Genomic DNA, 24,736 nt, shown 5'->3' on the forward strand with positions numbered 1-24,736 from the left:
ACTGTTACGGCTACCACCCGGTACTCTACCCTGCACGTTAGAGACTGTTACGGCTACCACCCGGTACTCTACCATGCACCTTAGTGACTGTTACGGCTACCACCCGGTACTCTACCCTGCACCTTAGTGACTGTTACGGCTACCACCCGGTACTCTACCCTGCACCTTAGTCACTGTTACAGCTACCACCCGGTACTCTACCCTGCACCTTAGTCACTGTTACGCTACCACCCGGTAACTCTACCCTGCACCTTAGTCCTGTTACGGCTTACCACCCGTACTCTACCCTCACCTTAGTCACTGTTACTGCTACCACCGGTACTCTAACCCTGCACCTTAGTCACTGTTACGGCTACCCCGGTACTCTACCCTTCACCTTAGTCCTGTTACGGCTACCACCCGTACTCTAACCCTGCACCTTAGAGACTGTTACGCTACCACCCGGTACTCTAACCTGCACCTTAGTCCACTGTTACGGCTACCACCGGTACTCTACCCTGCACCTTAGTCCTGTTACGGCTACCACCGTACTCTACCCTGCACCTAGTCCCTGTTACGGCTACCACCCGTACTCTACCCTGCACCTTAGTCACTGTTAGGCTACCACCCGGTACTCTACCTTGCACCTTAGTCACTGTTACGGCTACCACCCGTACTCATACCTGCACCTTAGTCACTGTTACAGCTACCACCCGGTACTCTACCCTGCACCTTAGTCCTGTTACGGCTACCACCCGTTACTCTACCCTGCACCTTAGTCACTGTTACGGCTACCACCCGGTACTCTACCCTGACCTTAGTCACTGTTACGGCTACCACCGGTACTCTACCTGCACCTTAGTCACTGACGGCTACCACCCGGTACTCTACCCCACCTTAGTCTGTTGCTACCACCCGGTCTCTACCCTGACCTTAGTCACTGTTAGGTTACCACCCGTACTCTACCCTGCACCTTAGTCACTGTTACGGCTACCACCCGGTACTCTACCCTCGCACCTTATTCACTGTTACGCTACCACCCGGTACTCTACCCTGCACCTTAGTCACTGTTACGGCTACCACCGGTACTCTACCCTGCACCTTAGCCACTGTTACGGCTACCACCCGGTACTCTACCCTGCACCTTAGTCACTGTTACGGCTACCACCCGGTACTCTACCCTGCACCTTAGTCACTGTTACGGCTACCACCCGGTACTCTACCCTGCACCCTAGTCACTGTTACAGCTACTACCCGGTACTCTACCCTGCACCTTAGTCACTGTTACGGCTACCACCCGGTACTCTACTTGCACCTTAGTGACCTGTAACGGCTACCACCCTTACTCTACCCTGCACGTTAGAGACTGTTACGGCTACCACCCGTTACTCTACCATGCACCTTAGTGACGGTTACGGCTACCACCGGTACTCTAACCCTGCACCTTATGACCTGTTACGGCTACCACCCCGGTACTCTACCCTGCACCTTAGTCACTGTTACAGCTACCACCCGTAACTCTACCCTGCACCTTAGTCACTGTTACAGCTACCACCCGGTACTCTACCATGCACCTTAGTCACTGTTACGGCTACCACCCGTACTCACCCTGCACTTAGTCCTGTTACGGCTACCACCCGGTACTCTACCCTGCACCTTAGTCACTGTTACGGCTACCACCCGTACTCTACCCTTCACCTAGTCACTGTTACGGCTACCACCCGGTACTCTACCCTGCACCTAGTAGACTGTTACGGCTACCACCCGGTACTCTACCCTGCACCTTAGTCACTGTTACGGCTACCACCCGTACTCTACCCTGCACTTAGTCACTGTTACGGCTACCACCGCGTACTCTACCCTTGCACCCTAGTCACTGTTACGGCTACCACCCGTACTCTACCCGCACCTTAGTCACTGTTGGGCTACCACCGTACTCTACCTTGCACCTTAGTCACTGTTACGGTACCACCCGGTACTCTACCCTGCACCTTAGTCACTGTTACAGCTACCACCCGTTACTCTACCTGCACCTTAGTCACTGTTACGGCTACCACCCGTACTCTACCCTGCCATTAGTCACTGTTACGGCTACCACCCGGTACTCTACCCTGCACCTTAGTCACTGTTACGGCTACCACCCGGTACTCTACCTTGCAACCTTAGTCACTGTTACAGCTACTACCCGGTACTCTACTCTGCACCTTAGTTCACTGTTAACCTACCACCCGGTACTCTACCCTGACCTTAGTCACTGTTACAGCTACCACCCGGTACTCTACCCTGCACCTTAGTCACTGTTAGGGCTACCACCCGGTACTCTACCCTGCACCTTAGTCACTGTTAGGGCTACCACCGGTACTCTACCCGCACCTGTCACTGTTACGGCTACCACCCGGTACTCTACCCTGCACCTTAGTCACTGTTACGGCTACCACCCGGTACTCTACTCCCTGCACCTTAGTCACTGCTAGCTACCACCCGTACTCTACCCTGCACTTAGAACTGTTACGGCTACCACCCGGTACTCTACCCTGCACCTTAGTCACTGTACGGCTACCACACCGGTACTCTACCCTGCACCTTAGTCACTGTTACGGCTACCACCCGTACTCTACCTGCACCTTAGTCACTGTTACGGCTACCACCCTACTCTACCTGCTGAACTTAGTCATGTTACGGCTACCACCGGTACTCTCCACCTTAGTCACTGTTACGTTACCACCGGTACTCTACCTGCACTTAGAGACTGTTACGGCTACCACCGACTCTACCCTGCACCTTAGTCACTGTTACGGCTACCACCCGGTACTCTACCCTGCCTTAGTCACTGTTACGGCTACCACCCGGTACTCTAACCCTGCACCTTAGTCACTGTTACGGCTACACCCGGTACTCTACCTGCACCCTAGTCACTGTTACGGCTACCACCCGGTACTCTACCCTGCACCTTAGTCACTGTTACGGCTACCACCCGGTACTCTACCCTCACCTAGTCACTGTTACGTTACCACCGTACTCTACCCTGCACCTTATCACTGTTACGGCTACCACCCGGTACTCTACCCTGCACCTTAGTCACTGTTACAGCTACCACCCGGTACTCTACCCTGCACCTTAGTCACTGTAAGGCTACCACCCGGTACTCTACCCTGCACCTTAGTCACTGTTAGGGCTACCACCCGGTACTCTACCCTGTACTTAGTCACTGTTCGGCTACCACCCGGTACTCTACCCTGCACCTTAGTCACTGTTACGGCTACCACCCGGTACTCTACCTGCACCTTAGTCACTGTTAGGGCTACCACCGTACTCTACCTGACCTTAGTCACTGTTACGGTTACCCCGGTACTCTACCCTGCACCTTAGTCACTGTTACGGCTACCACCCGGTACTCTACCTGCACCTTAGTCACTGTTAGCTACCACCCGGTACTCTACCTGCACCTTAGTCACTGTTACGGCTACCACCCGGTACTCTACCCTGCACCTTAGTCACTGTTACGGCTACCACCCGGTACTCTACACTGCACCTTAGTCACTGTTACGGCTACCACCCGGTACTCTACCCTGCACTTAGTCACTGTTACGGCTACCACCGGTACTCTACCTGCACCAGTCACTGTTACAGCTACTACCCGGTACCTACCCTGCACCTTAGTCACTGTTACGGCTACCACCCGGTACTCTACCTTGCACCTTAGTGACTGTTACGGCTACCACCCGGTACTCTACCCTGCACTTAGGCTGTTACGGCTACCACCCGGTACTCTACCTGCACCTAGTGACTGTACGGCTACCACCCGGTACTCTACCCTGCACCTAGTACTGTTACGGCTACCACCCGTACTCCCTGCACCTTAGTCACTGTTACAGCTACCACCGTACTCTACCTGCACCTTAGTCACTGTTACAGCTACCACCCGTACTCTACCATGCACCTTAGTCACTGTACGGCTACCACCCGGTACTCTACCCTGCACCTTGGTCACTGTTACGGCTACCACCCGGTACTCTACCCTGCACCTTAGTCACTGTTACGGCTACCACCCGGTACTCTACCTCACCTTAGTCACTGTTACGGCTCACCCGTACTCTACCTGCACCTAGACTGTTACGGCTACCACCGGTACTCTACCCTGCACCTTAGTCACTGTTACGGCTACCACCCGGTACTCTACCCTGCACCTTAGTCACTGTACGGCTACCACCGTACTCTACCTGCACCTAGTCACTGTTACGGCTACCACCCGGTACTCTACCCTGCACCTTAGTCACTGTTAGGGCTACAACCCGGTACTCTACCCCTGCACCTTAGTCACTGTTACGGCTACCACCCGGTACTCTACCCTGCACCTTAGTCACTGTTACGGCTACCACCCGTACTCTACCTGCACCTTAGTCACTGTTACGGCTACCACCCGGTACTCTACCCTGCACCTTAGTCACTGTTACGGCTACCACCCGGTACTCTACCCTGAACCTTAGTCACTGTTACGGCTACCACCCGGTACTCTACCCTGCACCTTAGTCACTGTTACGCTACCACCCGGTACTCTACCCTGCACCTTAGTCACTGTTACGGCTACCACCCGGTACTCTACCCTGTACCTTAGTCACTGTTACGGTTACCACCCGGTACTCTACCCTGCACCTTAGTCACTGTTACGGCTACCACCCGGTACTCTACCCTGCACCTTAGTCACTGTTACACTACCACCCGGTACTCTACCCTGCACCTTAGTCACTGTTACGGCTACCACCCGTACTCTACCCTGCACCTTAGTCACTGTTACGGCTACCACCCGGTACTCTACCCTGCACCTTAGTCACTGTTACGGCTACCACCCGGTACTCTACCCTGCACCTAGTCACTGTTACGGCTACCACCCGGTACTCTACCCTGCCCCTAGTCACTTTTACAGCTATACCCGGTACTCTACCCTGCACCTTAGTCACTGTTACGGCTACCACCGGTACTCTACCTTGCACCTTAGTACTGTTACGGCTACCACCCGTACTCTACCCTGCACGTTAGAGACTGTTACGACTACCACCCGGTACTCTACCATGCACCTTAGTGACTGTTACGGCTACCACCCGGTACTCTACCCTGCACCTTAGTGACTGTTACGGCTACCACCCGGTACTCTACCCTGCACCTTAGTCACTGTTACAGCTACCACCCGGTACTCTACCCTGCACCTTAGTCACTGTTACAGCTACCACCCGGTACTCTACCTGCACCTTAGTCACTGTTACGCTACCACCCGGTACTCTACCCTGCACCTTAGTCACTGTTACGGCTACCACCCGTACTCTACCCTGCACCTTAGTCACTGTACGGCTACCACCCGGTACTCTACCTGCACCTTAGTCACTGTTACGCTACCACCCGGTACTCTACCTGCACCTTAGAGACTGTTACGGCTACCACCCGTACTCTACCCTGCACCTTAGTCACTGTTACGGCTACCACCCGGTACTCTACCCTGCACCTTAGTCCTGTTACGGCTACACCCTACTCTACCCTGCACCTAGTCACTGTTACGGCTACCACCCGGTACTCTACCCTGCACCTTAGTCACTGTTAGGGCTACCACCCGGTACTCTACCTGCACCTTAGTCACTGTTACGTTACCACCCGTACTCTACCCTGCACCTTAGTCACTGTTACGCTACCACCCGTACTCACCTGCACCTTAGTCACTGTTACGGCTACCACCCGGTACTCTACCCTGCACCTTAGTCACTGTTACGGCTACCACCCGGTACTTACCCTGCACCTGAGTCACTGTTACGGCTACCACCCGTACTCTACCTTGCACCTTAGTCACTGTTACAGCTACACCCGGTACTCTACCCTGCACCTTAGTCACTGTTACGGCTACCACCCGGTACTCTACCTGCACCTTAGTCACTGTTACAGCTACCACCCGGTACTCTACCCTGCACCTTAGTCACTGTTAGGGCTACCACCCGGTATTCTACCCTGCCTGACCTTAGTCATTGTTACGGCTACCACCCGTACTCTACCCTGCACCTTAGTCACTGTTACGGTACCACCCGGTACTCTACCCTGCACTTAGAACTGTTACGGCTACCACCGCTACTCTACCTGCACTTGTCACTGTTACGCTACCACCCGGTACTCTACCCTGCACCTTAGTCACTGTTACGGCTACCACCCGGTACTCTACCCTGCACCTTAGTCACTGTTACTACCACCCGGTACTCTACCCTGCACCTAGTCACTGTTACGGCTACCACCCGGTACTCTACCCTGCACCTTAGTCACTGTTACGGCTACCACCCGGTACTCTACCCTGCACCTAGTCACTGTTACGGTTACCACCGGTACTCTACCCTGCACCTTAGTCACTGTTACGGCTACCACCCGGTACTCTAACCCTGCACCTTAGTCACTGTTACGGCTACCACCCGTACTCTACCCTGCACCTTACACTGTTAGGCTACCACCCGGTACTCTACCCTGTACCTTAGTCACTGTTACGGCTACCACCCGGTACTCTACCCTGCACCTTAGTCACTGTTACGGCTACCCCGTACTCTACCCTGCACCTTAGTCACTGTTACAGCTCACCCGGTACTCTACCACTGCACCTTAGTCACTGTTACGGCTACCACCCGGTACTCTACCCTGCACCTTAGTCACTGTTACGGCTACCACCGCGTACTCTCCCCTGCACCTTAGTCACTGTTACGGCTACCACCCGGTACTCTACCCTGCACCTTAGTCACTGTTACGGCTACCACCCGGTACTCTACCCTGCACCCTAGTCACTGTTACAGCTACTACCCGGTACTCTACCCTGCACCTTAGTCACTGTTACGGCTACCACCCGGTACTCTACCTTGCACCTTAGTGACTGTTACGGCTACCACCCGGTACTCTACCCTGCACTTAGAACTGTTACGCTACCACCCGTACTCTACCTGCACCTTAGTGACTGTTACGGCTACCACCCGTACTCTACCCTCACCTTAGTACTGTTACGGCTACCACCCGGTACTCTACCTGCACCTAGTCACGTTACGCTCCACCCGGTACTCTACCCTGCACCTTAGTCACTGTTACAGCTACCACCCGGTACTCTACCATGCACCTTAGTCACTGTTACGGCTACCACCCGGTACTCTACCCTGCACCTTAGTCACTGTTACGGCTACCACCCGGTACTCTACCCTGCACCTTAGTCACTGTTACGGCTACCACCCGGTACTCTACCCTTCACCTTAGTCACTGTTACGGCTACCACCCGGTACTCTACCCTGCACCTTAGAGACTGTTACGGCTACCACCCGGTACTCTACCCTGCACCTTAGTCACTGTTCAGGCTACCACCCGGTACTCTACCCTGCACCTTAGTCACTGTTACGGCTACCACCCGGTACTCTACCCTGCACCCTAGTCACTGTTACGGCTACCACCCGGTACTCTACCCTGCACCTTAGTCACTGTTAGGCTACCACCCGGTACTCTACCTGCACCTTAGTCACTGTTACGGCTACCACCCGTACTCTACCCTGCACCTTAGTCACTACGTAGCTACCACCCGGTACTTACCCTGCACTTAGTCACTGTTACGGCTACCACCCGGTACTCTACCTGCACCTAGTCACTGTTACGGCTACCACCCGGTACTCTACCTTACCTTAGTCACTGTTACGGCTACCACCCGGTACTCTACCCTGCACCTTAGTCACTGTTACGGCTACCACCCGGTACTCTACCCTGCACCTTAGTCACTGTTAGGGCTACCACCCGGTACTCTACCCTGTACCTTAGTCACTGTTACGGTTACCACCCGGTACTCTACCCTGCACCTTAGTCACTGTTACGGCTACCACCCGGTACTCTACCCTGCACCTTAGTCACTGTTACAGCTACCACCCGGTACTCTACCCTGCACCTTAGTCACTGTTACGGCTACCACCCGGTACTCTACCCTGCACCTTAGTCACTGTTACGGCTACCACCCGGTACTCTACCCTGCACCTTAGTCACTGTTACGGCTACCACCCGGTACTCTACCCTGCCTTGAACCTTAGTCACTGTTACGGCTACCACCCGTACTACCCTGCACCTAGTCACTTTTACAGCTACTCCCGGTACTCTACCCTGCACCTTAGTCACTGTTACGGCTACCCCGGTACTCTACCTGCACCTTAGTGACTGTTACGGCTACCACCCGGTACTCTACCCTGCACTTAGACTGTTACGGCTACCACCGGTACTCTACCTGCACCTTAGTGACTGTTACGGCTACCACCCGTCTCTCTACCTGCACCTTAGTACTGTTACGGCTACCACCCGGTACTCTACCCTGCACCTTAGTCACTGTTACACTACCCCCGTACTCACCTACCCTGCTTACCTAGCTCTGTCGTCCCCACCCTGCACCTTAGTCCACTGTTACGCTACACCCGTACTCTACCTACGTTGTCAGCACGCCACCCACTGCACGCACCTTAGTCACTGTTACAGCTACCACCCGGTACTCTACCCTGCACCTTAGTCACTGTTACGGCTACCACCCGGTACTCTACTACCTGCACCTTAGTCACTGTTACGGCTACCACCCGGTACTCTACCCTCACCTTAGTCACTGTTACGGCTACCACCGGTACTCTACCCTGCACCTTAGAACTGTTACGGCTACCACCACGGTACTCTACCCTGCACCTTAGTCACTGTTACGGCTACACCCGGTACTCTACCCTGCACCTTAGTCACTGTTACGGCTACCACCGTACTCTACCTGCACCTAGTCACTGTTACGGCTACCACCCGTACTCTACCCTGCACCTACTAGTCACTGTTACGGGCTACCACCCGGTACTCTACCCTTGCACCTAGTCACTGTACGGTACCACCCGGTACTCTACCCTGCACCTTAGTCACTGTTAGCGCTACCACCGGTACTCTAGTCTACCCTGCACCTTAGTCACTGTTACGGCTACCACCCGTACTCTACCCGCACCTTAGTCACTGTTACAGCTACTACCCGGTACTCTACCCTGCACCTTAGTCACTGTTACGGCTACCACCCGGTACTCTACCTTGCACCTTAGTGACTGTTACGGCTACCACCCGGTACTCTACCCTGCACGTTAGAGACTGTTACGGCTACCACCCGGTACTCTACCATGCACCTTAGTGACTGTTACGGCTACCACCCGGTACTCTACCTGCACCTTAGTGACTGTTACGGCTACCACCCGGTACTCTACCCTGCACCTTGTCACTGTTACGCTACCACCCGTACTCTACCCTGCACCTTAGTCACTGTTACAGCTACCACCCGGTACTCTACCATGCACCTTAGTCACTGTTACGGCTACCACCCGGTACTCTACCCTGCACCTTAGTCACTGTTACGGCTACCACCCGGTACTCTACCTGCACTTAGTACTGTTACGGCTACCACCCGGTACTCTACCCTTCACCTTAGTCACTGTTACGGCTACCACCCGGTACTCTACCCTGCACCTAGAACTGTTACGGTACCACCACCCTGTACTCTACCCTGCCCTTAGTCACTGTTCAGGCTACCACCCGGTACTCTACCCTGCACCTTAGTCACTGTTACGGCTACCACCCGGTACTCTACCTGCACCAGTCACTGTTACGGCTACCACCCGGTACTCTACCCTGCACCTTAGTCACTGTTAGGGCTACCACCCGGTACTCTACCTGCACCTTAGTCACTGTTACGGCTACCACCAGGTACTCTACCCTGCACCTTAGTCACTGTTACAGCTACCACCCGTACTCTACCCTGCACCTTAGTCACTGTTACGGCTACCACCGGTACTCTACCCTGCACCTTAGTCACTGTTACGGCTACCACCCGGTACTCTACCCTGCACCTTAGTCACTGTTAGGGCTACCACCGTACTCTACCTGTACCTTAGTCACTGTTACGGTACCACCCGGTACTCTACCCTGCACCTTAGTCACTGTTACGGCTACCACCGGATCTACCTGCACCTTAGTCACTGTTACGCTACCACCCGTACTCTACCTGCACCTTAGTCACTGTTACGGCTACCACCCGGTACTCTACCCTGCACCTTAGTCACTGTTACGGCTACCACCCGGTACTCTACCCTGCACCTTTGTCACTGTTACGGCTACCACCCGGTACTCTACCCTGCACCTTAGTCACTGTTACGGCTACCACCCGGTACTCTACCCTGCACCCTAGTCACTTTTACAGCTACTACCCGGTACTCTACCTGCACCTTAGTCACTGTTACGGCTACCACCCGTACTCTACCTTGCACCTTAGTACTGTTACGGCTACCACCCGGTACTCTACCCTGCACGTTAGAGACTGTTACGGCTACCACCCGGTACCTCTACCATGCACCTTGGACTGTTACGGCTACCACCCGGTACTCTACCCTGCACCTTAGTGACTGTTACGGCTACCACCGGTACTCTACCTGCACCTTAGTCACTGTTACAGCTACCGCCCGGTACTCTACCCTGCACCTTAGTCACTGTTACAGCTACCACCCGGTACTCTACCATGCACCTTAGTCACTGTTACGGTACACCCGTACTCTACCCTGCACCTTAGTCACTGTTACGCTACCACCCGGTACTCTACCCTGCACCTTAGTCACGTTCGGCTACCACCGGTACTCTACCCTCACCTTAGTCACTGTTACGGCTACCACCCGGTACTCTACCCTGCACCTTAGACTGTTACGGCTACCACCGCGGTACTCTACCCTGCACCTTAGTCACTGTACGGCTACCACCCGGTACTCTACCCTGCACCTAGTCACTGTTACGGCTACCACCCGGTACTCTACCCTGCACCTAGTCACTGTTACGGCTACCACCCGGTACTCTACCCTGCACCTTAGTCACTGTTAGGCTACCACCCGGTACTCTACCTTGCACTTAGTCACTGTTACGGTACCACCCGGTACTCTACCCTGCACCTTAGTCACTGTTACGCTACCACCCGGTACTCTACCCTGCACTTAGTCACTGTTACGGCTACCACCACGTACTCTACCCTGCACCTTAGTCACTGTTACGGCTACCACCCGGTACTCTACCCTGCACCTTAGTCACTGTTACGGCTACCACCCCGGTACTCTACCCTTGCCTTAGTCACTGTTACAGGCTACTACCCGTACTCTACCTGCACCTTAGTCACTGTTACGGCTACCACCCGGTACTCTACCCTGAACCTTAGTCACTGTTACAGCTACCACCCGGTACTCTACCTGCACCTTAGTCACTGTTAGGGCTACCACCCGGTACTCTACCTGCACCTTAGTCACTGTTAGGCTACCACCCGGTACTCACCCTGCACCTTAGTCACTGTTAGGACGGTACCACCGGTACTCTACCCTGCACCTAGTCACTGTTACGGCTACCACCCGGTACTCTACCCTGCACCTTAGTCACTGTTACGGCTACCACCCGGTACTCTACCCTGTACCTTAGTCATCGTTACAGCTACCACCCGTACTCTACCTTGCACCTTGTCACTGTTACGGCTACCACCGGTACTCTCCCCTGCACCTTAGTCACTGTTACGGCTACCACCCGGTACTCTACCCTGCACTTAGTCACTGTTACGGCTACCACCCGGTACTCTACCCTGCACCTTAGTCACTGTTACGGCTACCACCCCTACTCTACCTGCACCTTAGTCACTGTTACAGCTACCACCCGGTACTCTACCATGCACCTTAGTCACTGTTACGGCTACCACCCGGTACTCTACCCTGCACCTTAGTCACTGTTACGGCTACCACCCGATACTCTACCCTGCACCTTAGTCACTGTTACGGCTACCACCCGGTACTCTACCATGCACCTTGGTCACTGTTAGGGCTACCACCCGGTACTCTACCCTGCACCTTAGTCACTGTTACGGCTACCACCCTACTCTACCCTGCACCTAGTCACTGTTACAGCTACCACCCGGTACTCTACCTGCACCTAGCCTGTCAGCTACCACCGTACTCTAACCTGCACTTAGTCTGTACGCGCTACCACCCGGTACTCTACCCTGCACCTTAGTCACTGTAGGCTACCACCCGGTACTCTACCCTGCACCTTAGTCACTGTTACAGCTACACCGTACTCTACCTGCACCTTAGTCACTGTTAGGGCTACCACCCGGTACTCTACCATGCACGTTAGTCACTGTTACGCTACCACCGGTACTCTACCCTGCACCTTAGTCACTGTTACGGCTACCACCGTACTCTACCCTGCACCTTAGTCACTGCTAGGCTACCACCCGGTACTCTACCTGCACCTTAGTCACTGTTACGGCTACCACCCGTTACTCTACCCTGCACCTTAGTCACTGTTACAGCTACCCCGGTACTCTACCCTGCACCTTAGTCACTGTTACGGCTACCACCCGGTACTCTACCCTGCACCTTAGTCACTGTTACGGCTACCACCCGGTACTCTACCCTGCACCTTAGTCACTGCTAGGGCTACCACCCGCTACTCTACCCTGCACGTTAGAGACTGTTACGGCTACCACCCGCTACTCTACCCTGCACCTTAGTCACTGTTACGGCTACCACGGACTCTATACCCTACCCTGCACCTTAGTCATGTTACGGCTACCACCCGGTACTCTACCCTGCACCTTAGTCACTGTTACGGCTACCACCCGGTACTCTACCCTGCCTTGAACCTTAGTCATTGTTACGGCTACCACCCGGTACTCTACCCTGCACCTTAGTCACTGTTACGGTTACCACCCGGTACTCTACCCTGCACGTTAGAGACTGTTACGGCTACCACCCGCTACTCTACCCTGCACCTTAGTCACTGTTACGGCTACCACCCGGTACTCTACCCTGCACCTTAGTCACTGTTACGGCTACCACCCGGTACTCTACCCTGCACCTTAGTCACTGTTACGGCTACCACCCCGTACTCTACCCTGCACCTAGTCACTGTTACGGCTACCACCCGGTACTCTACCTGCACCTTAGTCACTGTTACGGCTACCACCGGTACTCTACCTGCACCTCTAGTCATCTGTTACGGCTACCACCCGGTACTCTACCCTGCACCTTAGTCACTGTTACTGCTACCACCCGGTACTCTACCCTGCACCTTAGTCACTGTTACGGCTACCACCCGGTACTCTACCTGCACCTTAGTCACTGTTAGGCTACCACCCGGTACTCTACCCGCACCTTAGTCACTGTTAGGGCTACCACCGGTACTCTACCCTGTACCTTAGTCACTGTTACGGCTACCACCCGGTACTCTACCCTGCACCTTAGTCACTGTTACGGCTACCACCCGGTACTCTACCCTGCACCTTAGTCACTGTTAGGGCTACCACCCGGTACTCTACCCTGTACCTTAGTCACTGTTACGGTTACCACCCGGTACTATACCTGCACCTTAGTCACTGTTACGGCTACCACCCGGTACTCTACCCTGCACCTTAGTCACTGTTACAGCTACCACCCGTACTCTACCCTGCACCTTAGTCACTGTTACGGCTACACCCGGTACTCTACCCTGCACCTTAGTCACTGTTACGGCTACCACCCGGTACTCTACCCTGCACCTTAGTCACTGTTACGGCTACCACCCGGTACTCTACCTGCACCTTAGTCACTGTTACGGCTACCACCCGTACTCTACCCTGCACCTATCACTGTTACAGCTACCACCCGTACTCTACCTGCACCTTAGTCACTGTTACGGCTACCACCCGGTACTCTACCTTGCACCTTAGTGACTGTACGCTACACCCTACTCTACCCTGCACGTTAGAGACTGTTACGGCTACCACCGGTACTCTACCATGCACCTTAGTGACGTTACGGCTACCACCCGGTACTCTACCCTGCACCTTAGTGACTGTTACGGCTACCACCCGTAACTCTACCCTCACCTTAGTCACTGTTACGGCTACCACCCGGTACCTATCACCCTGCACCTTAGAGACTGTTACGGCTACCACCGGTACTCTACCCTGCACCTTAGTCACTGTTACGGCTACCACCCGGTACTCTACCCTGCACCTTAGTCACTGTTACGGCTACCACCCGTACTTCTACCCTTCACCTTAGTCACTGTTACGGCTACCACCCGGTACTCTACCTTGCACCTTAGTCACTGTTACGGCTACCCACCGTACTCTACACCTGCACCCTAGTCACTGTTACGGCTACCACCCGTACTCTACCCTGCACCTTAGTCACTGTTACGGCTACCACCCGGTACTCTACCTTGCACCTTAGTCACTGTTACGGCTACCACCCGGTACTCTACCCTGCACCTTAGTCACTGTTACAGCTACCACCCGGTACTCTACCCTGCACCTTAGTCACTGTTACGGCTACCACCCGGTACTCTACCCTGCACCTTAGTCACTGTTACGGCTACCACCCGGTACTCTACCCTGCACCTTAGTCACTGTTACGGCTACCACCCGGTACTCTACCTTGCACCTTAGTCACTGTTACAGCTACTACCCGGTACTCTACCCTGCACCTTAGTCACTGTTACGGCTACCACCCGGTACTCTACCCTGAACCTTAGTCACTGTTACAGCTACCACCCGGTACTCTACCCTGCACCTTAGTCACTGTTAGGGCTACCACCCGGTACTCTACCCTGCACCTTAGTCACTGTTAGGGCTACCACCCGGTACTCTACCCTGCACCTTAGTCACTGTTACGGCTACCACCCGGTACTCTACCCTGCACTTGTCACTGTTACGGCTACCACCCGGTACTCTACTCTGCACCTTAGTCACTGTTACGGCTACCACCCGGTACTCTACCCTGTACCTTAGTCATCGTTACAGCTACCACCCGGTACTCTACCTTGCACCTTGGTCACTGTTACGGCTACCACCCGGTACTCTACCCTGCACCTTAGTCACTGTTACGGCTACCACCCGGTACTCTACCCTGCACCTTAGTCACTGTTACGGCTACCACCGGTACTCTACCCTGCACCTTAGTCACTGTTACGGCTACCACCCGCTACTCTACCCTGCACCTTAGTCACTGTTACAGCTACCACCCGGTACTCTACCATGCACCTTAGTCACTGTTACGGCTACCACCCGTACTCTACCTGCACCTTAGTCACTGTTACGGCTACCACCCGGTACTCTACCCTGCACCTTAGTCACTGTTACGGCTACCACCCGGTACTCTACCATGCACCTTGGTCACTGTTAGGGCTACCACCCGGTACTCTACCCTGCACCTTAGTCACTGTTACGGCTACCACCCGGTACTCTACCCTGCACCCTAGTCACTGTTACAGCTACCACCCGGTACTCTACCCTGCACCTTAGTCACTGTTACAGCTACCACTCGGTACTCTACCCTGCACCTTAGTCACTGTTACAGCTACCACCCGGTACTCTACCCTGCACCTTAGTCACTGTTACGGCTACCACCGGTACTCTACCCTGCACCTTAGTCACTGTTACGGCTACCACCCGGTACTCTACCTGCACCTTAGTCACTGTTACGGTTACCACCCGGTACTCTACCCTGCACCTTAGTGACTGTTACGGCTACCACCCGGTACTCTACCCTGTACCTTAGTCACTGTTACGGCTACCACCCGGTACTCTACCCTGTACCTTAGTCACTGTTACGGCTACCACCCGGTACTCTACCCTGCACCTTAGTCACTGTTACGGCTACCACCCAGTACTCTACCCTGCACCTTAGTCACTGTTACGGCTACCACCCGGTACTCTACCCTGCACCTTAGTCACTGTTACGGCTACCACCCGGTACTCTACCATGCACCTTAGTCACTGTTACGGCTACCCCCGGTACTCTACCCTGCACCTTAGTCACTGTTACGGCTACCACCCGGTACTCTACCCTGCACCTTAGTCACTGTTACGGCTACCACCGTACTCTACCTGCACCTTAGTCACTGTTACGGCTACCACCCGGTACTCTACTTGCACTTGTCACTGTTACGGCTACCACCCGGTACTTCTCCGCGACCTTAGTCACTGTTACGGCTACCACCCGGTACTCTACTCTGCACCTTAGTCACTGTTACGGCTACCACCCGGTACTCTACCCTGTACCTTAGTCACTGTTACGGCTACCACCCGGTACTCTACCCTGCACCTTAGTCACTGTTACGGCTACCACCCGGGACTCTACCCTGCACGTTAGAGACTGCTGATCTAGTTATTGAACACTGGCCACATTAATCATTTGTACATAATGTTTTACCCACTTTATATGTATGTACTGTATTCCAGTCAAGGCTCATCCTACTGTATATAACTACTGCTATTCACACCATTAAATATACAATGTACAGTACCAGTCAACAGTTACTGTAAATCTTCTGTTGGTCCCAGACTGCAGGAGCTACTGTATACAGTACCAGTCAACAGTTACTGTATATCGTCTGTTGATCCAGACTGCAGGAGCTACTGTATACAGTACCAGTCAAAAGTTACTGTATATCGTCTGTTGATCCAGACTGCAGGAGCTACTGTATACAGTACCAGTCAAAAGTTACTGTATATCGTCTGTTGATCCAGACTGCAGGAGCTACTGTATACAGTACCAGTCAACAGTTACTGTATATCGTCTGTTGATCCAGACTGCAGGAGCTACTGTATACAGTACCAGTCAACAGTTACTGTAAATCTTCTGTTGATCCAGACTGCAGGAGCTACTGTATACAGTACCAGTCAACAGTTACTGTAAATCATCTGTTGATCCAGACTGCAGGAGCTACTGTATACAGTACCAGTCAACAGTTACTGTAAATCTTCTGTTGATCCAGACTGCATGAGCTACTGTATACAGTACCAGTCAACAGTTACTGTATATCGTCTGTTGATCCAGACTCCAGGAGCTACTGTATACAGTACCAGTCAAAAGTTACTGTATATCGTCTGTTGATCCAGACTGCAGGAGCTACTGTATACAGTACCAGTCAACAGTTACTGTATATCGTCTGTTGATCCAGACTGCAGGAGCTACTGTATACAGTACCAGTCAAAAGTTACTGTATATCATCTGTTGATCCAGACTGCAGGAGCTACTGTATACAGTACCAGTCAACAGTTACTGTATATCGTCTGTTGATCCAGACTGCAGGAGCTACTGTATACGGTACCAGTCAACAGTTACTGTAAATCTTCTGTTGATCCAGACTGCAGGAGCTACTGTATACAGTACCAGTCAACAGTTACTGTATATTCCAGGGTTGTTCTTTATTTTTTACTATTTTCTACATTGTACAATAATACCGAAGACTTCAAAACTATTAAATAACACATATGAAATTATGTAGTAACCATAAAAAGTGTTAAACAAATCAAAATATATTTTGTATTTGAGATTCTTTAAAGTAGCCACCCTTTGCCTTGATGACAGCTTTGTAAACTCTTGGCATTAGGCTATGGCAAAAAAAAAGCACATTCTCAATTCACACGTGTATAATACACACTGGTACATGTGTGAAATAGGACAAATATAATCACTTACCACATCATTATCATTATTACACAACTCCCAGTCAACAACCAGCTGAAACACACACAGACAACCATCTCATGAATTAATATTAATGTCACGTCATTGGCTGCTGAATAACTCTAGTTACAGCAACAATTATTAAAGGAAACAAAAATGGTCAATGTCAGACACGTGATTCCCCTCACTACCTCATTATTCATTGGTGTAGACTAGCTAGGCCCCCCATATACCGGTGCAGAGGGCATGGTGTAGACTAGCTAGGCCCCCCATATACCGGTGCAGCGGGCATGGTGTAGACTAGCTAGGCCCCCCATATACCGGTGCAGAGGGCATGGTGTAGACTAGCTAGGCCCCCCATATACCGGTGCAGAGGGCATGGTGTAGACTAGCTAGGCCCCCCATATACCGGTGCAGAGGGCATGGTGTAGACTAGCTAGGCCCCCCATATACCGGTGCAGAGGGCATGGTGTAGACTAGCTAGGCCCCCCATATACCGGTGCAGAGGGCATGGTGTAGACTAGCTAGGCCCCCCATATACCGGTGCAGAGGGCATGGTGGAGGGATGGTGGTAGGAAGGCTACCCTGCATCCCAAATGGCACCCTATTCCCTATTATAGTGCACTACTTTAGACTAGAGACCTATGGTAATCCCTATGGGCCGTAGCACCCTATTCCCTATATAGTGCTCTATATAGGAAGTTGACTGCTATGTGGGAGCCTGTGTAAATAACATTTAAACCAGTTGATGATGTTTCTAAAAGTCACATTTCTTTATTTATGTTTGATTTGTTATTAATAGGCCTGCTTCCTCTTACAGGGTTTAAACATTATGTGCATCCCAGATGGTTCCCTATTCCCTACATAGGGAATAGGGTGCTACGGCCCATAGGGATTACCATAGGGCCCTGGTCTAAAGTAGTGCACTATAATAGGGAATAGGGTGCTACGGCCCATAGGGATTACCATAGGTCTCTAGTCTAAAGTAGTGCACTATATAGGGACTAGGGTGCCATTTGAGAGGTAGGCTAATATTGGTCTGGGTTTTGAAAGACCTCATGCAAACATGTTTAATGCATTGGAAGTCGACAGAGATTCTTTGCATAGTCACTTCACCCCTACCTGTACCCCTACCTGTACCCCCGCACATTGACTCAGTACCCCCTGTATATAGCCTCATTACTACCCTGTACCCCCGCACATTGACTCAGTACCCCCTGTATATAGCCTCATTACTAACCTGTACCCCCGCACATTGACTCAGTACCCCCTGTATATAGCCTCATTACTACCCTGTACCCCCGCACACTGACTCGCTACCCCCTGTATATAGCCTCATTACTAACCTGTACCCCCGCACACTGACTCGCTACCCCCTGTATATAGCCTCATTACTAACCTGTACCCCCGCACACTGACTCTGTATCCCCTGTATATAGCCTCATTACTAACCTGTACCCCCGCACACTGACTCTGTATCCCCTGTATATAGCCTCATTACTAACCTGTACCCCCGCACACTGACTCTGTATCCCCTGTATATAGCCTCATTACTAACCTGTACCCCCGCACACTGACTCTGTACCCCCTGTATATAGCCTCATTACTAACCTGTACCCCCGCACACTGACTCTGTATCCCCTGTATATAGCCTCATTACTAACCTGTACCCCCGCACACTGACTCTGTATCCCCTGTATATAGCCTCATTACTAACCTGTACCCCCGCACACTGACTCTGTATCCCCTGTATATAGCCTCATTACTAACCTGTACCCCCGCACACTGACTCGCTACCCCCTGTATATAGCCTCATTACTAACCTGTACCCCCACACATTGACTCAGTACCCCCTGTATATAGCCTCATTACTAACCTGTACCCCCGCACACTGACTCGCTACCCCCTGTATATAGCCTCATTACTACCCTGTACCCCTGCACACTGACTCGCTACCCCCTGTATATAGCCTCATTATTGTTATTTTATTGAGTTACTTTTTATTATTTTTTACTTCTGTTTATTTTGTAAATATTTTCTTAACTCTTCTTGAACTGGACTGTTAGTTAAGGGATTGTAAGTAAGCATTTCACGATAAGGTCCACACTTGTATTCGACGCATGTGACAAATAAAGTTTGATTTGATTTGGATTTGAGATTACATCAAATAAAATTGTATTTGTCACATGCGTCGAATACAACAGGTTGTAGACCTTGTAATGAAATTCTTACTTACAAGCTCTTTCAGAGATTACATCACACACACACAACACACAACACACACACACACACACACACACACACACACACACACACACACACACACACACACACACACACACACACAACACACACACACAACACACACACACACAACACAACACACACACACACAACACACACACACAACACACAACACACACACACACACACAACACAACACAACACACAACACACAACACACACACACACACAGGTGAATCAAGTGCCATTTCCTTCCAACCCAGTAGATGACGCACTGAGCCAGTTCTCGTGTCAAAGACGGGAAAGAAGTCATGTGCTTGTCCCGTGATCAAATGCGGAAGTGTTGAAAAATATCCATAGCGACCACAGCTCACCCTCTGTCTATTTCATATCGATTTTGCGGTTTTTATTTGCTGTATTTCTCAGAGAAATGGAAGGATATGCCAAAACATCACTTAGCACCACGTATGCAGGTGCCCCGGATTTCAGAGGGTAAGAGATTGTTAATTATTCAGTCGTCGTATTAGCTAACGTTACTAACAGTAGCTAGTTAGTTAACGTTAGCCCATTCATTAGATAGCCAGCATCTTTGATGTCTAAGGCAGTAATTCTCAACTGGGAGGTCGCGTGACGATTTTAAGGGGTCGCGGAACTTGTGTAAGAAAATATATATCGCTACAATATATATATAAGACACATTTAAAAAATACATTATTTTGAAAGGTAACCGCTGCATCGAAACTTTTATTTTGAAAGGATGCCGCCGCACCGCTTATTGCTGCTGTCTTTACACGTGTAGCGGGTCGGTAGTGGTGTTCGGTCTCGGAGGGGTTTCGGGCTGCACACACTCACTGACCAATACAATAATGTTCTCGCACCACACGCAAAAACTGATCCAATGAAATGACAGATTTCTAGACACATCCAATAAAAATGTCATTCTGACACATTGTTTTGTTTTAAATGCGACACGTCCAATCAGATAATACAGATTTTCAGTTAGCTTGATTGACAGCTAACTATCCAGACGCGTTCTGCAGGCATTGCACACGTGGATAGTTAGCTGTCATTTAACTCATGTAGGCTAGCTGTCAGAGTAAAGTCATGGACACGTTTTTAAAATGTGCAGCTCCCTCTTTATCCACTGCTGCTTCCAATGTCAACGACAAGGCACACAAACCCGGTCCCCTGTCAAGAAGAGAAAATATGACTCCGACTTCATCGAATATGGTTTTCCATATATAGAAGACAGACAGGGGGAGGATAGACCGCTGTGCGTCCTATGCAACGAGCTAATGAAAGCATTAGCACCAGCGGGTGTTTTATCATGCAGAGGTCCGCTGGCTTTCCAGGGGTAAAGTTTTCACTCGCTTTTATGAGCTTCGAGCGGAGATTGCTGCGTTTCTTTCGGGAAAAAACAAGTAACTTCTGGCCGAACATTTCGATTGTGAGGAATGTTCGCGAAGGTTGCCTACCTGGGGGATATTTTTGATGATCTGAATTTGCTCAATGTGTCAATGCAAGGGAGGGGGCACACGGCGACACACTGGAAGACATTTTTTTTTTTAACAGCATCTTGTCAAGCTGTATGGAAAGTTTTGCCACTACTTCCCAGAGGAGAACAGGAGACAAGATGACGGGATACCGGACCCTTTTCGAGTGGAGTTTCTCCACTAGAGGGCAGCACCACTGGTCTACAGTGTTGGTGGATCATTCTGAGTTTCCCCACTAGAGGGCAGCACCACTGGTCTACAGTGTTGGTGGATCATTCTGAGCTTCTCCACTAGAGGGCAGCACCACTGGTCTACAGTGTTGGTGGATCATTCTGAGTTTCTCCACTAGAGGGCAGCACCACTGGTCGACAGTGTTGGGGGATCATTCTGAGTTTCTCCACTAGAGGGCAGCACCACTGGTCTACAGTGTTGGTGGATCATTCTGAGTTTCCCCACTAGAGGGCAGCACCACTGGTCTACAGTGTTGGTGGATCATTCTGAGTTTCTCCACTAGAGGGCAGCACCACTGGTCTACAGTGTTGGTGGATCATTCTGAGTTTCTCCACTAGAGGGCAGCACCACTGGTCTACAGTGTTGGTGGATCATTCTGAGTTTCCCCACTAGAGGGCAGCACCACTGGTCTACAGTGTTGGTGGATCATTCTGAGTTTCCCCACTAGAGGGCAGCACCACTGGTCTAGGGTATTTTAGCTCGCTCTATCTGTATTAGCGTCCCATAGCTAAACAGTAAGTCTATGCATTCAATAATATCAAACACATGCAGTTCACATAATGTACTCACCCAGAGCCTCCACCAAGACATGAGATGATGGAGGATGTATATTGTGTCTCCTGCAGGAATGACAGTTCCCTGGTGTCTGCTCTGAAAACTCTTCTCTTCTTCACCATCCTGATGGTCACCCTGCCCATAGGACTGTACTTCGCATCAAAGGCATACATCTTTGAAGGTAAATCATTATTTCTTGTCTGAGAGGCCTAAATATCCCAATCAATATTCAAAACAATTTATTTGAATTGACTTTTCTTCTTCCCTCGTCACCTGTCTTCCTCTCTTCCTCCCCACCTCTCTCTCTCCTCCTCACCTCTCTTCCCTCGTCACCTGTCTTCCTCTCTTCCTCCCCACCTCTCTCTCTCCTCCTCACCTCTCTTCCCTCGTCACCTGTCTTCCTCTCTTCCTCCCCACCTCTCTCTCTCCTCCTCACCTCTCTCCCCTCTCCTTCCTCTCTCTCCTGCTCTCCCTCCCTACCTCTCTCTCTCCTCCTCCCCTCTCCTTCCTCCCCACCTCTCTCTCTCCTCCTCACCTCTCTCCCCTCTCCTTCCTCTCTCTCCTGCTCTCCCTCCCTACCTCTCTCTCTCCTCCTCCCCTCTCCTTCCTCCCCACCTCTCTCTCTCCTCCTCACCTCTCTCCCCTCTCCTTCCTCTCTCTCCTCTCTCCAGGTTCCCTACAGATGTCTAACTCAGACAGTTATTTCTATGCTGCCATCGTAGCTGTGCTGGCCGTACATGTGGTTCTGGCTCTGTTCGTCTACGTGGCCTGGAACGAGGGCTCCACCAAGGACAAGGGAAAACACGACTAACCCTAACCTGGCCCTGCTGCTGGCCCAGAGAAAGCATGGACCAAGGGATGGAGGCCCAGCCACTTCCAGCTGCCACCCCAGCCTGGCTTCTCTCCAGCCCCCACCCCCCCCCCACCCCAACCTGGCTTCTCTCCAGGCCCACCTCAGCCTGGCTTCTCTCCAGCCCCCACCTCAGCCTGGCTTCTCTCCAGCCCCCACCCCCCCCCCCACCCCAACCTGGCTTCTCTCCAGGCCCCACCCCCCCCACCCCAACCTGGCTTCTCTCCAGGCCCCACCCCCCCCACCCCAACCTGGCTTCTCTCCAGCCCCCACCCCCCCCCATCCCAACCTGGCTTCTCTCCAGGCCCCACCCCCCCACCCCAACCTGGCTTCTCTCCAGCCCCCACCCCAACCTGGCTTCTCTCCAGGCCCCACCCCCCCCCACCCCAACCTGGCTTCTCTCCAGGCCCCACCCCCCCCCACCCCAACCTGGCTTCTCTCCAGGCCCCCCCACCCCAACCTGGCTTCTCTCCAGGCCCCACCCCCCCCCACCCCAACCTGGCTTCTCTCCAGGCCCCACCCCCCCCCACCCCAACCTGGCTTCTCTCCAGGCCCCACCCCCCCCACCCCAACCTGGCTTCTCTCCAGGCCCCACCCCAACCTGGCTTCTCTCCAGGCCCCCCCCCCCCCCCCCCCCCCCCCCCCCCAACCTGGCTTCTCTCCAGGCCCCACCCCCCCCCACCTCAGCCTGGCTTTTCTCCAGGCCCCACCCCCCCCCAACCCCAACCTGGCTTCTCTCCAGGCCCCACCCCCCCCACCTCAGCCTGGCTTCTCTCCAGCCCCCACCCCAGCCCAACATCTCACAGCCTGCCAGCCATGGAGGGGTTCATACCGAGTCCATCTGCTGGTGTTGGGAGAGAATAATGTATTGGGTGTTTATGTGAGCTTCTGCTAGCTCCGTGTATTTTGTAACAGACTGAACACGGTCCCTGTCATGTGTTACAGCCCGTTAAGAGGGTGTGTCATAAAATGGGCCCTGACCAGAGACGGCTGTGAAATGCCAGTTCACTACTGGAGCGTGCATGTAGAAATGTACAGCTGTTTGACCAGGGCCCCGTAAGGCTGTTTGACCAGGGCCCCGTAAGGCTGTTTGACCAGGGCCCCGTAAGGCTGTTTGACCAGGGCCCCGTAAGGCTGTTTGACCAGGGCCCCGTAAGGCTGTTTGACCAGGGCCCCGTAAGGCTGTTTGACCAGGGCCCCGTAAGGCTGTTTGACCAGGGCCCCGTAAGGCTGTTTGACCAGGGCCCCGTAAGGCTGTTTGACCAGGGCCCCGTAAGGCTGTTTGACCAGGGCCCCGTAAGGCTGTTTGACCAGGGCCCCGTAAGGCTGTTTGACCAGGGCCCCGTAAGGCTGTTTGACCAGGGCCCCGTAAGGCTGTTTGACCAGGGCCCCGTAATGCTGTTTGACCAGGGCCCCGTAAGGCTGTGTGACCAGGGCCCCGTAAGGCTGTTTGACCAGGGCCCCGTAATGCTGTTTGACCAGGGCCCCGTAAGGCTGTTTGACCAGGGCCCCGTAATGCTGTTTGACCAGGGCCCCGTAAGGCTGTTTGACCAGGGCCCCGTAAGGCTGTTTGACCAGGGCCCCGTAATGCTGTTTGACCAGGGCCCCGTAAGGCTGTTTGACCAGGGCCCCGTAAGGCTGTTTGACCAGGGCCCCGTAAGGCTGTTTGACCAGGGCCCCGTGAGGCTGTTTGACCAGGGCCCCGTAAGGCTGTTTGACCAGGGCCCCGTAAGGCTGTTTGACCAGGGCCCCGTAAGGCTGTTTGACCAGGGCCCCGTAAGGCTGTTTGACCAGGGCCCCGTAATGCTGTTTGACCAGGGCCCCGTAAGGCTGTGTGACCAGGGCCCCGTAAGGCTGTTTGA

At 52.8% G+C, this 24,736-nt stretch overlaps 1 protein-coding gene across 1 annotated transcript; it reads left to right on the forward strand.

Moving 5' to 3' along the window:
- The first annotated feature begins 20,080 nt into the window (after positions 1-20,080).
- LOC120047356 (vacuolar ATPase assembly integral membrane protein vma21-like) lies at positions 20,081-23,089 on the forward strand. Its single transcript, XM_038992879.1, has 3 exons — positions 20,081-20,237; positions 22,096-22,205; positions 22,696-23,089. Exons 1-3 carry the CDS (start codon positions 20,176-20,178, stop codon positions 22,833-22,835), a joined length of 312 nt encoding a protein of 103 aa, XP_038848807.1. The 5' UTR covers positions 20,081-20,175; the 3' UTR covers positions 22,836-23,089.
- Positions 23,090-24,736: the final 1,647 nt, after the last annotated feature.

The sequence above is a fragment of the Salvelinus namaycush genome, chromosome 5 (assembly GCF_016432855.1).
Source record: "Salvelinus namaycush isolate Seneca chromosome 5, SaNama_1.0, whole genome shotgun sequence".
NCBI lineage: Eukaryota > Metazoa > Chordata > Actinopteri > Salmoniformes > Salmonidae > Salvelinus > Salvelinus namaycush.

Excerpts from the sequence above, each read along its gene's own strand:
- LOC120047356 (XM_038992879.1), top strand. The coding sequence starts at position 20,176 with ATGGAAGGATATGCCAAAACATCACTTAGCACCACGTATGCAGGTGCC. Across the intron at positions 20,238-22,095 it reads GGTGCCCCGGATTTCAGAGG|GAATGACAGTTCCCTGGTGT; the intron begins GTAAGAGATTGT and ends TGTCTCCTGCAG. Across the intron at positions 22,206-22,695 it reads AAAGGCATACATCTTTGAAG|GTTCCCTACAGATGTCTAAC; the intron begins GTAAATCATTAT and ends TCCTCTCTCCAG.